General features: G+C 32.4%; 1 protein-coding gene across 7 annotated transcripts in view; it reads left to right on the top strand.

The window, feature by feature from the left end:
* The window catches only part of LRP1 (LDL receptor protein 1), a 627804-nt gene that overhangs the window by 556386 nt on the left and 57043 nt on the right, over positions 1-14375 (top strand). For all 7 annotated transcript variants that reach the window (XM_085820318.1, XM_085820321.1, XM_085820322.1 and 4 more), the window contains 2 exons: positions 7957-8118; positions 10595-10818. In XM_085820318.1, the coding sequence (XP_085676444.1) occupies positions 7957-8118; positions 10595-10818 (386 nt within the window). The remainder of the gene's footprint in view (positions 1-7956; positions 8119-10594; positions 10819-14375) is intronic.

A 14375-nucleotide genomic window follows, 5' to 3' on the forward strand; every position in this document is an offset into this window, starting at 1 on the left:
ATCCTGAAAATTTTAGCCACCAAGATATTGTGGCGATAAGAAATAGGGCGGCCCATTACGAACTAATAGATGGTCTATTATTTTATACAAAAAACTACGAATTCCAACAACGAATTTCGACCTGTTATCCCAGTTAGTCTTAGATTAAATATCCTGCAAGAGCTCCATGACAGCCCTTTAGCTTCTCATGCTGGTATTCGAAAAACTACTGAACGCGTACGTGAGGCAGTCTACTTTCCTGAACTGCAAAAGTTAACAAGGGCGTATGTCCAGTCCTGCCCAACATGTCAAGCCGTTAATTATATTAATTTCCGCCCGGCCGGGTTTCTAAATAGTATTAAATCCGAATTTCCAAATGAAATAATCGGCATCGATTTATTGGGCCCTTTCCCAAAAAGTCAGTTAAACAAAAGTCGCTATCTCCTTGTTATAGTTGATCATTTTAGTAAATGGACCGAAATTGTTCCCTTAAAACGAGCCTCCGCGAAATTAGTTACCGATTCTATTTTAAATAAATATATTTTAAAATACGGGGCGCCCCTAAAAGTTATATCGGATAATGGTCCTCAATTTGTAAGTAATATATTTGAAGACATGTGCCAAAAACTGGGCATACGTCATTTAAAAATGGTCCCGTATCGGCCGCAATCAAATATAGCGGAATGGGTCAACAGAAATATAGTGAAAATTATCCGTAGTTATGTTAAAAATTTTCATAAAAGCTGGGATAACTATGTCAATGAATTTGCTTTCGCCCTTAGGACCGCAAAACATGATACAACGGGCAAAACTCCTGCTGAGTTTATTTCTAGGCAGAAAGGTTATAACACCGTTAGATAAACTATTTTATGTGCAACAAAGAGCCCCAGAATTTAAAATGGGTGATATAGAAAAACTAATAAAAGAAGCAAAAAAGAATACAGAAGTAGCACAAAGAAAACAAAAATTGTATTATGACTTGAAACAAAGGGGAGTAACTTATAAAGTAGGGGATGAAGTACTAAAAATTAAGCATTCACTTTCTTCAGCACCAAAAGATAAAACTACCAAATTTTTCCCACGCTTTGAAGGACCATATGTTATAGAAACAATAACTCACGCTGTTGTAGTATTAAAGGCAAGAAATGGTGAAACCTGTTCCGCAAACATTGACCAGATAAAACCATTCTATGACCGTAATAAAATGCAAATCTTTTCAGATCTTTTGCAGGATCCGGTACGGCAGACACCGCAGGTACAAGTTCCAGAGGTGGGAAAACGACAAGTACAAGGGCAAGCCAATGAGAGACAGAAGCAAGTGAAAAGAAAATTGCCCCGCGGAAAAATTGAAGGTACAAAGAAAAAGAAGCCGTTCCACCGTCCAAAAAACAGAGTTCACGAACACCCCCAGAATGAAGAAGGGAGAAGGACGACGTATGTGGAAAAGACCGGGAGAAAGGACGGCAACTATAACCCGGCTGTGAAACGGAAGATTGACTCATCCGACAGAACTCTCCGCAGCAAAAGTCGCCGAACTCCGGAAGGGCCATCAGCGGCAGAGGAAAAAGTACAAGAAAAATTTGAACGGCCAACAACGAGGTCCAAGCAGGATCACGACAGAAGTTTCCCGGTTCCACCAAGACCAGCTGCCTTCAAACGGCCAAGACCACAAGCAGAGGACAGAAGGAAGATGTTCAAGGGTGGCCGTAGTGGTGAAAAACGGAAGCTTCCAGAGGAAAGCACTGAAGGGCGAGCCCGTACAAGAAGGAGGATCAACCAAGCTACGGTCTGCAGCACCTTTAAAGACTGGGCCCAGAAAAGGATGTCTGAATATTACAAAGATAAGTAAAATTTTATGTTACTTTACAAACTTAAGTTTATCTTTCATTCTTACTGCAAGTGGCAGATTTCAAGAAGTTTTACCTCATGCGAGGTCTACCTTTATCGCCAAAAGGGCGAGAAATGAGTTGTGACCGATTTTCTTATTATGTTTTTCAATTACTCGCGCGTAAAACTAAAGTTGATGTATAATAGCGTTGTATAAAGACTTAAATATTGTAAAAAGTTATTGTATAAATTTTATTTAAAACATTCTAACAAGAAAGACGTTTTAGTCTGAAAGACTTTTTGAAATGTAGTATTATTTCAATGTAGAAAGAATTGGCACTTGCTTTGAAAAGAATAGAAGTTAACAATGTACTACTAATGTATGTTTTCAAATGTGTAAAATTAACGGCATCTTGATATGTTCTTGTATACATGTGAACTGTTATTTTGAATGTTTAGAAATACCGTGATATGGTAAAAGTGAAAGTAATGTTAAAAAAATTTGTTATTCGTGTGACTGTAAAGATTAAATCATGGTGAATATGTGTTAAAGGTTGAATGATGTAGTGAGGCTCTCTGACGCTACACTTTAGAGTTAGCCACTTTCAGAATAGTACCTCAGGGTCTAGAGTTGAAATTAGGGTGTGTTAAGAGGTCTCGTATGTTGAATTTTAACACGTTAGTGTTTTGATTGTAGGAGGAAGTGTTGAACACATAGACAGAAACACATTCGTGTTTGGTGTTTTTACAACACATGTCAGAGAGCACGGGGAGAGATAATTAAAATAGTCATGAATGAAATAAAAATGTTAAGAAAAGTATATTCTATATGTTATTTGCAATGTCATTCTGTAACATTTCATTAAACTAGTTTTCCTTCCAGATCTCTGGAAGGAACCAGAATTGAATAAAGCTCCTGTTTTGATGCAGTACAGATGAAAAAGAAAAAAGATTGTTGTATATTCCGGGAGCTGCTATTGTAACAAATTTCTTTCTTTTAAAATTTTCTAGTTTCTAGCTAAGTTATGTTTGTAAAAGTTTGGCCTCGCGTTAGTTTCTAGAGCTAAAAGTTTTCAACAAGGTCGTTTTAGACCTCAGTTTCAAACTAATTAACTCTGGCGGGAAGTATGTAAGGATCTTAAGTTTTACTAACGTTTATTTTATTTTAAATCTTTACTATCACTTCTTATTTTCTACTTCCGGCCAGAATTATAAGCGTGAAGGAGTTTATGCAAAGTTGTCTGGCGAACGCCAAGTATTTAAGTGTGGCCTTTTTGCCAAGCAGAAGAGAGGAAGCCGTGAGTTCAAAGCAGGCCGCTTACCTTAGAAGTTACGCAGTTGCTACTTTGCCTTCCAGGCCAGAGGTTTTAATCCTCTTGATAAATTAAACGTGTTGTAGTGTTCACAGTCTCTGTGCTACATACGCTTTCTGTTATTATAAGGCCAATCTTATTCTAAAGTTAAATTAGAGTTTAGTTTTATTTTGATATCTTTTAAGTTAGACCCCGAGTGGAGGGTCATTGTATTCCGAAGTACGGAAGTCATTGTATATAAAGAAAAAAATAAAGGGTTTTGTATACCCTTCGTCTGTATCCTGTCTACTTACTACAATTAGTGAACATAGCTTTAGTAAGCTCTCTGTTCTAGTCAGGTCATTGTATGTTTCCGAAGAAGGTTAGAAGAAACATTGAACCTGATAATATTTATATATGTTTGGGAAGACTGATTGCAACCAAAAAGGGAGGCGTACAATTACATGTTATAGTAGTCCCATATATAAAATTTCAATGTTCTAATGCTTCTCATTTTTGAGTTATGTAAAATAACGTACGTATAAATATCACAAAAAAGACTGTTCTGAATCCATTTTAAATCCATTTTATAAAATGTTTTGGAAAAAATAGTCCTGTGTTTTTGTAACCTAGTTTGGGGCATTAAGTTCTACTCCTCCAGTAATGTGTTCTTCAGAAAATTTATATCTCTATTAGCATGTTTCCATGCAATACTTTTTCAAAGTTGTCTGATATTTTCTCTGTCAGGTTAAGATAGGATATTTTATTGGCCACGATATTCACTCAAATTTTTTGGAGGGAGGGGTGATTTGTCAATGAGGTTTACTCAATATGAATGAGCATTATCATCCATGAATAAAAAGTAGGATTCATATGCAGTCTGAAAAGTCTTACATAAGTTTCTAAGACCTTTTCCTGATATTTTTGGCTGGTCATAGATCCACTGCTAAGAATGTGTGGAAGCGTATGCCTATCGATTGTTATTCCTTTCCATACCATCAAACCTGCATTTTCGTAACAGTTATATTCCATAATATTCGGAGTAAAATTTCACATTTGTGACAACCTCCAAATGTAAACATGTTTAGAATCGGATGTTAAACTAAACTTCAACTCATTAGCAAAGAGCAGGCTGGACCATTGGTGTTCACTATAGTTTTGATGTTTGTTGTGCCAATTAAAGCAGATCTGACAGTGAAAGACATATCTTTGGCTCTCTGGCATAACTGCCTCTTTCATTAAGTATCTGTGAACTATCTGTGTGTATACAATTTGCCGTGATATAGCAGTTCCATTTGCAGCTGCATTTTCTGAATTTAACATCCAAGCAGTAGACATCCAAGCAGTCATTTGTGACTTTCCAGGCCTCCTTATAGCAGCTCCAGAATTCTGAAATTGTTTCACATATCTCACTCCATGATCCAGCTTCTAAACAGCTGAGGATTTGCCGCCTGTGTGATTTTTCCAGATGATACTTTGGTACCATAACAAACAGGGTTCGTATGGTCCTTAAGAGCCCTTAAAAGTCCTTAGATTTTTCAAAATCGATTTTTGGTTCTTAAAAGTCCTTAATTTTGGCCAAAATCAGCAGAAGGTCCTTACTTTTAATGATATGAAATTTCTGTCTCTTATTATGACTGCCATTTTGAGTGTGAATTATCATTCTGGAGGAATATTTTTTGGCGATTCACTGACATACATGGTTATCTTTTGAATGGGTTAATAGGTTATACTAATTTGTTTCTAATATAAATGATAGGATACTCAAGTTTCTAAGCAAGAAGTGAAACATAAGCATTTCGAAATTCATTTTTTCTAATAAAGAGCTCTTAAACAACTTTTCGCTTTTGGAAATGTGAATTCTTTTATTAAACGGTTCTAAATTTGGCGACTTATCAGCATTTTGGCGATTTTAAGATCAGTTTTTGTAAACAATTTTTAATTCTGAGATCTGAGAATTTTTCGACGATTTTTTTTAAAACATCGTAACATTGATAAATTTCATTAAAATAATGGTGATTTATTGAAATTATCTTTAAAAAATAACATTAAAATAAAACATTTTTATTTTTCGCTGTCATATTATAAAGTTTCATTTTGGCAACTTATTATACAATATTTTGAATCTGAAAAATAAACAAGGTATAATGCTATAAAGCACAATTTATGAAACAGCTCTTAGCAAAACCAAAATTAGCTATGTAGTTAATTAAAAAGTCTTCTTTTTAATTTTCCATAGTAAGAGTTTTTCCCATGTAATGGTCTCAGAATACTTAGAATTCTCAGAATATGCATCAGTTTTTCTCTATAAAATTAATTTTATACTTTTCCCCTCCCCCCCTTTTTTTTTCTTTCAAATATTTCTGACTTTTTGCTGTTACAGAATTGGTAGGGATAATTTTTCTTTAGGATTTTAGACATTGCAGCTTGGAAAGTTTAGAAGGATTTGAGGTAAAATCCTAGAATACGGTGCAGCCTTGGCGCGATTTTGAAAATTATCGCCAACACCAAAAATGACCCAAAAAACGTCTATGTATATATATTCTTTGAATACCCGTTTACTACTTCATCGTATATGTCCTGTTTTTACTGCTCATCATAAAAATCGCCAAAAGTAGCCAAATCCCGTGTGCACCGAATACTAGGATTAAACCGGATTTGAAGCCATGATTCTAGAAGATTCGAGAAATATCTGACAAAATGAAAAATGTCTCCATGGTATCAACATGTAATAGATGTATTTAACAGAAAGTTTGCAATGAATTTCTTACTTTTTGGAAAACGTCTGGAAGAACAATGAAATCATAATATTTGAATGTTTGGCTAATCTTTGGAATTTGGTAACAGGTAGTTTGGCGACATTTTGGTAAGGCGATAAAGGTTACTAGGTAGGACTTTAGCAATAATCTGTGAAGTACACAGTTCGAATCATAGATTATTTTGTCTCAGAGAAATGAGAGATCATGAGACATGTCATGTGATATTTTCCGGAAAATTCCCATCGTGATAATTCCATCTAATAAGCGCTTAGAAACAATTTCGCTGCTAAAGTGCAGAATCGCCCACTTATTTGTTTGGCGCTCTTTACAAGAGTAAGAAGAATTGGATTTTTGTCAGTTTTCTGTGACTTTTTTAGTGAAAATAGGTCGATGTGTACGTGGATAAAGTCAAGCGTGTGCGCAATGTTATTTTTGTGTAATTCTGGGATGTTTTTTTAAGCGAAAAAAGGTCGACGTGTACATGGATATCGCGTATGCACAATTCTTAAAAACGCGCGAAGCAGTGGGCGATTCTGCACTTTCTCCCAATTTCGCACATAATCTTCGTCATGATTAAGCACTTTTGTTCCATAAAAGTTCTAGCATAAGCATAATTCGGCTAGCAGATTGTTGGAAAAAAATGTTGAGAGGGGGGGGAAGATGCTTTTACTTCATGAAAACAAAATGGCGTCCAAAAAAGAACAAGCAGGTTGCTGTAACAGGGTTGGTCGCCAAAAAATCGCCAAGTTACCATAATCCGAAGATTCACCAAATGTTTTACTTCTGATACTAGAATCTTAACAAAGGTCATGGTAAAGGGTCATGGTTTGTTGCAGCATGATATCCATGAAAATACTGGGTCTGTACATCATTTGGGAGACAATGCAGAACAGTACCTTGCTGTGGTTGAAGATTATATTTACAGTATTGTATCCACATGGGACAATTACAACGTTCTAAACTTTATGTAAGATAGTGCCCGTCTCATTCCGCACATCCTCTCCATGCATGTCTCGATGTCAGTTTTCTAGGATGCTACCATCGTGGCCTTCTTAATTAGCTATCAAGGAGACCTAACCTAATGCCTTATAATTCCTTCCTATGGGCAAGGCTGAAAGAGGAAGTTTATTATGCAAAACCAAGAACTCTTGATAAGGAGAAGCCAATTTGCCAGTATCTGGCAAACGTATCACAGGTGAATAATGGTGGTGCTTATGTGGAATTTTAGCAATGTATTAAAATTCTACCATTGTAAGGAATAAAATGCTTTTTGTTTCATTAAAATTGGTTAGTTATTAACAAAGGTATAAGCAATTTTTAATAAGGAGTTAATTCCCGCCCACCTTCTAGGCATGTGTAAAGCAAGGCAAACTGTTGCTATAGCTGGTTTACGTTTGGTATTTAAATTATTTCCTGCCCAATTTCTAAAATGATATAGGTAGTGTAAAATATGTTATTGTTTTAATCAATTTTCTCATTATACTTGTAGAGACATTAGGTATTTTTCAGAAGCAGGCGAGATAAAAAATTAGCAATGCCTTTGCTGGGAATCAAACTGTGGACCTCTGGAATACACGCCCAGCGGGCAGAACACCACACTACAAAATCATTCCAAGAAGGCAGGAGAAATACCTTATATACTAACCCTTTTAAAGGGCAGCTGGGGTTTTTAGGGAACCCAATTGCCAAATCCTGGGTGGGGAGAATCATCATCCACCACCCTTTTAGTTCGAGTGCCATTAGGTATTTTTTGGAAGCAACAGAGATTAAAAAATGTGCAACGCTTTCGCCGGGAATCGAATCGAGGAACTCTGGAATACGTGCTCAGCGTGCAGACCACCACACCACGAAGGCATGCCAAGAAGACGGGAGAAATGTCTTATATGTCACATTTTGCAGTGCCATATAATATATATTTTTGTTATTTTTCTAATTGATAAAAAATTATACAGTTAAATTGTGTACCTCATTAAAAATCTGGGAAATAAATCAACATATTTTATGCCCCTTATTAAATCTAGTTTTTAAATTTTCATTTTTGTTTATAATTTTTACTTCAGTTTTTTAAGTGTCATTACATAATTATTTGTTGGTTTCAGCTGTCCTCCTTTATGGACGGGTGAAAGGTGTGAAAGTCCATCTCGTAGATGTGATGGCTTTTGCTACAATGAGGGGATATGTTATTATGAAAAAGGTGAAAGACTCTGCTCTTGTCCTGGAGAGTTTTCTGGATCCCGCTGTGAAAAATGCAGTTCTATAAAGTATGTGTAAAAACTTTTCATTGCTTAAATGTTGTTTATTTTAGAAAAAATATTTATAAAGAAATGTAAAATGGCTTTTAAATATTTTAATAGTAAAAACTGATTGTGCATATTCATCAAATGCTTAACTTAGAGGTAGAAGCATGTCAAAAATTAATTAACTCTCTGAGAAGGAAGTTCTGCTGTTGAAGAGTTGTGTTTAAACAGCATTTAGGAGCCATCTAAATATAATTACTTACTTTATTCTTTGTTTTCATAACTTTCCATTGGTTTGAGTGATATGTAAATAAATAAAGAAAATAAAATATTTTAAATAGGATATACATAATGTTATGAATATATATAATGTTAATGGATAAAAGTAGGCATGCTGCTCAGAGGTTATTTGGTATAAGCTTCATAAATGTATTGAAATTTTGTTATTAAAATCAGATGTGCTAATTTAAGAAGAGTATGTTTAAAAAAATTAATCTTTCTATCCTTTTAAAAGAAGATTATTGTAGGGTAATTATTTTCCTTTAAAAATTCATTAACAAAGCTAGACCTGCTTAGTTTTCATGTTTATGTTTTAGGATGAGTATTTAATCTGATACTTTCTCAGAGTTAATTTCTATTATCAAATATTTAATGCAATCTCTTGCAACAGTCTGAAATAAAAAGGAATAATATTAAATATTCAAAAATTAATTTTAAAAAAGTGAAAGATTATTAGTTTAGCTCTCTGAGTGGCATGGGTTTTGGGATCTGTCATGAAGACCTGTATTTATGGAGCATTTATTAGCTAAATTTATATAATTACTTATTTTAGCCTCTATTTTTCATAAACTTACATTCATTAAGATTACATTTACATTATTCAAGAAAGTAAGAAAGCAAAATATCGTAAGTTAATATGTATCAAGGAACAAGAAATCTCATGACTAGATAAAGCTGGTCATGCCGCTCAGAGGGGTAAATCCACTTAAGAAGAGCATAACCTGTTTTCATTGGATAATATATTGAATTAAGAACATGTATATTTCATTCATGTGAACTTTAAAAAAAATAATTAAAAATTTAGAAATAAAATTTCTTTTCTGAAGGGAAATGTAATTAGCTTAAAATATTTATGAAGACTGGCTAATTAGCTTAAAATATTGTGTGCAGATTGACTTAGCACAAAATGTTAGATATTGCCGTTGTTGTTTATTATGAGATGTAAACATTGTCTCAAAAATTCTATGTTAAATTTAATTAATTGCCATTGTATTTTGGTAATTAATTTTTTATTGCAAAATATTTTGTCAGTTGTATTTAAAAGTAATGGTTTTCTAGCCCAAGATCTTGTCAAATTAGATTAATGGATTGTATTCATAATGGTTTAATTCTTGAAAACTTCAAATATTTATACCTAATTTAAAAATCTAAATAAAAATCCTGCAGACATCTCAAACAAAAATTACTTTCCTGTTGAACAAATTTCTGCAATCTTTTCTTTACACAGAAAATGTCCTTGCATGCTAAATTTAAAGGATTATTAAAAGCATATGGTCTTACCAATGTCCTAAATTGCATGAATTATTCACAGCGAAACTCAAGATGAAAATTTTAATTATTTTCTTCTATTAACCTATTGTAAATTATCAAAAGAAACTCTGTATGGTTATGTATTATCAAAAGTAGCAAATTAAATTAATGTATAGCTGCACAGTTTTTATCGCAATAAACATTAATATATAATTTAGGCTAAAGTAATATGCCAAATAACAATTACAGAAGAAATTAAACAAGAAGAATCAGCGTAATATGTGTAAATTTTGCAGTACTAGTTTCAATGGTTTAAATACAGAACTGCCTTTCTTCAGCTGCCTAAGTGCAAATGAACAAGATAGACTATGATGATAAAATATGAATGGCTAGAAAGGAGTAAGGCTACTGGTGCCATCTATTGATGAAACTAAAAAACTAAAACATTATTTCCTTAAAGGCTGAGGGTAAGATGGACTGGAATTAGAATTGTTAACTAGAATAGTAAGATTGTTTTGAATGTGAAATGGCTCTAGAAAATATAATTCAACAATAGAAGATGTTTTTGAATAATTTTGGCTGCAGAAAAGTAAGAAGTGTGATTTCCTTACCAACAATGCTGGGCAACAGAGTATTTCTGTGTTTCCTTTTTCCTAACATATGCTTCATGTTCTTTAATGCAAAATATTAAGGCTGTCATAGTTTCTGTCTATTTCTATCTCTATCTAGTCTATTTTCTATCTCATTCATATGTACTTAGGCAGCTGAAGAAGCTGGTTCTCTATTTAAACCATTGAAACTAGTCCTGCAAAATTTACAAATATTACTCTGATTCTTATTGTTTAATTTCTTCAGTAACATTAATTTATATTAGTAATTAATGCTTTGATCAAAGAAATAAAATTGAACTTAAGTAATTGTCATACTGTATGATGTATAATTTACATACACATAAAATTGAATCTATTAGCTGCCAGAATGATGGTATGTGCAGAGTAGAAGCTTCGGGTAATCTGTCTTGTGCGTGTATGGCTGGCTTTCATGGTACGTTCTGTGAACTGTCCAAATGTGACGGTTTCTGTCAACATGGCAAGTGCACTATAACCAATGGTCTGCCATTATGTATTTGTGAGCCTGGATATTCTGGGAAAATGTGTGAACAGGATTTGTGTGACATACATTGCTTGAATGGAGGTGAGTAAAATAGCTTACTGTAATATTCTTATTTTTAGCTGCTTATTGTTTGCCTACATTAAAAAAATTATCATTATTAAACATTTTTTTGAACATCTTAAGTAATGCTTTAATGACCAATGTAATGAAATTATTCTAATTTAATGTGAAAGAGAAATTATTTTTTGGCAAAGCAAGTTTAATGTATTGATAAGTTTCTAGTCTATAGTATGCTTACATTATAAATTAATCTATAAGTAATTTATTATATATCAAAATGTTTTTTAATGAAAATAGAATTTCAAGGAAACTGAGTGTAAGAGTCCAGCCTTAGATTTATATTGAAATTTCAGAATATAGTAAGAGGAACTTTGGAAACTTTCATGTGCTGCATTTATCATTATTACAGTGCTTGTCATTTTTTATTATTATATTTCATTATCATATTTGCTTTATTGAATGAGGATTTATAAATGCAAATAATAATTTGGATCAGTCTGCTAAAGTTTATGAACAGGCATACAAATTCTAACAGTACAGTTTTCTGTATTTTGTTTTCCATCATTTTAATCCCAGTTTCAGTTGGTAAGATAAATTGAATTGCTGCAATCTTGTTGGAAACAAATATTTGCTGTCTTTTTGGATGTAATCAAACAGGAATGCATAATGATTGAATTGCTTCATGCATGTACAAAATCTATTTTTGTGTATAAAGTACTTCTAATTGTTTGCATTTATATGCATGAGTAAACACATAATTCCAATGGCAAATTAAAAATTTATTTTATGGAAGCAACCTTAGTTTTTGCTGTTAAAAATTTCATACTACTAGAAACATATGATGATGAGGTAAATGATTGCACAGTAACCTTTTTCAGATGTGTCACTAAATCTACATAATTGGAAATTTGCGATTCTGTATCAAAGGACCTTTCTAGAAATACATGTAAATGGAATTCAAAAGAAGAATTTTTTAACGTAATTTTCCAACTTTTGCTTATTTCTTCTGAAACTAGATCATCCCATGTATGTTTTAATTTGCAGAGTTTGTTAAGAAGTATCTTAGTTGATATAATGAAAGGTACAAATAATCAAATAATTTTTTATAGATGATAATACAATGTTTTATCTGAATACCCTTTCAATTTAATAAACAATTCGTCTTTATCTAGGTCTCATTGGAGACCAAGAAGGCTTTTTATCAATAATATGGTGTTTATCACTAGCTAAACTTCTTATGCGTATTTTCAAATTCTTATTCATCTGCATACTGTCTTTGGAGCTCAGATCTACCTTTTCTTAACACTGTTATATTTCAAATACTAATTTAGATACCATTACATGTCAACACATCATCCCATGTAGAAATCTTGTAACACTATATGTGTAGCATTAAGAAAATAACATTTTGATCAGCAGCCAGTTGCTTTAGAACTAATGTGAAGAAAATGGTGTGAAAGCAGTTCCATAATTAATGGCATTAATACTAAAGATCTGTAAATTCTCTGAATATGTCAATATTTAATTTCAAATATAAAGAGTGCATAATTTTTATTAATATCAGCTTTTATTGTAATACTGTGAATCCAAAATCTCAAAAGAATATTAATTAAATTGTTTTGTGTTTTTGAAGCAGCCATTAAAATATCATTGATAGAAACACCTGACGAGGATTTTGCATTAGCATTAAAAACTATTTTTTTTTTTTTTTTTTTTTTTTTTTTTTAATTTATGTAAGCTTGATTAATTTATGGTAAAATGATAAGCTATATATGAATTTCCATTCTCTAATTCACAATCTTCATTGAAGAAATCAATTTCACATGATCTATCAACAAATGTTTTTGTTTAAATTTAGTATGCTGATGGTAAATTTCTGCCTTTGAAGAAGCCTCTTGAATATCTTTCCTAATCCAAAATGAATTTCGCACAAATTTTCTTCAGTTGTTACAGGCTAAGAATGTAGAATATTCTCTAATCCCCAACATAACTTATGTAATTCCTCATATATAATATATTTACCCTTGAATGATTCATAGGTACTGAATTACATGGCTAATGTATTTTAAAAGTTGCCATACCTAAAATAACCGAACCTAATTTTGAACTTAAAATAAAAAGAAGGTATGGATCATGTTTTATAATATTTTCATGTATTAAAATTAAATGTTAGTTCTGTTTGATTTGTAGAGTAACTAAAACTATTACCAAAGTTGAAGGTAAAGATGCAGAAGTAAATTCATCAATAACCTTTTCTATTTTGAGAATACTATGAAATCTTGAAAGTTACTTTTGAAATGTACACCTAATACAATTTTCTGTCACTCAGAACAATAACCCAAACAAGAAACTGAAACTGCACTATCTCTGACACTTAATTTTAGACTTTTTTTGTACAGTTCATTGTAATGAATGACTGTTTAGGTTAGGTTTGAATATAGGAAATTGCATGAGAGCTATCTGCCTAAGACAAGAGATGACGTGGAAGATACGACACATCTTCCACCGACATAACATCTGTGTTGCATAAATCTAAGGGAAGCTGTATTTATGTTACACATGGGGTAAAATCACGAAAACTAAGCATGATTAATAAACAAACGACTGCCAGTGTTTAATAAGCATTAGTTCCTCACTAGTTCTTATTCTGCATAATGAACTCATTGCAGAACAGAATAAAGTATGTCTATACTCAATATTTGAAGTAGTATTTTACAAATTCTCTTCTCTTTTATGCATCTTACTTAAAATTTTTTTAATATTTTAATAAATTATGGTTCTCTTGACAGTAGGTACATTTATAATTGTTAGTAAATTCATTTGCTTTGTTATTGATCTTATAATCAATTCCTTCTGACACTTAACTATTGTGCAGTGGCCTTTGCACAGTTGTTTATAAAAAAGTGAACACAAACAACTTCAGAATTTTATGCTTTTCATCAGTCATTCCCATCAGAACATAGCTAAAGAATCTAAATTTAAGAAAATTGTATAAACAAATAACATATCACTGAAGTTCCCCTCTCACAGAAACTTCATTCATCATATTTACTAAACTTAAAACTGTAAAATTTTATACATTTAGAATTGGGTTTAATGATATCAGTTCTCTAATATAAGCTTATGTTTGATGCTAGTTAGAGTAATGATCTTGTAATAATTATGGTGTTGTAGTGTAATTATTGGATCATCCTGAAAGTTATGTGGTTTTTCAAATTGAGGTGTGTTTTCTTTTAATTATTTTGTTATTGCCAATAAAGAGCGACCTTGATCAAAATAGGTGTGAAAACGCAATCTTTTCTGCTTGCACTGCGTAATTCTAGCATATGTTGAGATATAGTTTTTGTTTCACTGCAGTGCTAAGATTGCAGAATCGAAAAATTCATTTTCTTCATGTGTTCTTTCATTTGAAAAGAGGAAAAATGCTATTCAGACTACCTGAAAAAAAAAATCTTTCGTATATGGGCAAAGTGCTGTTTCTGTTGACACAGAAGGAAATTTGAAAAAGTGCCAAAATTTCTGCCTCAAAAATGATGCTTAATCTAGATAATCATCCTCTATGAACAAAGAGTTATTAA

This window comes from Stegodyphus dumicola, chromosome 7 (assembly GCF_044657685.1).
Source record: "Stegodyphus dumicola isolate Sdum_Otavi_A_Nest chromosome 7, ASM4465768v1".
Taxonomy (NCBI): Eukaryota; Metazoa; Arthropoda; class Arachnida; order Araneae; family Eresidae; genus Stegodyphus; species Stegodyphus dumicola.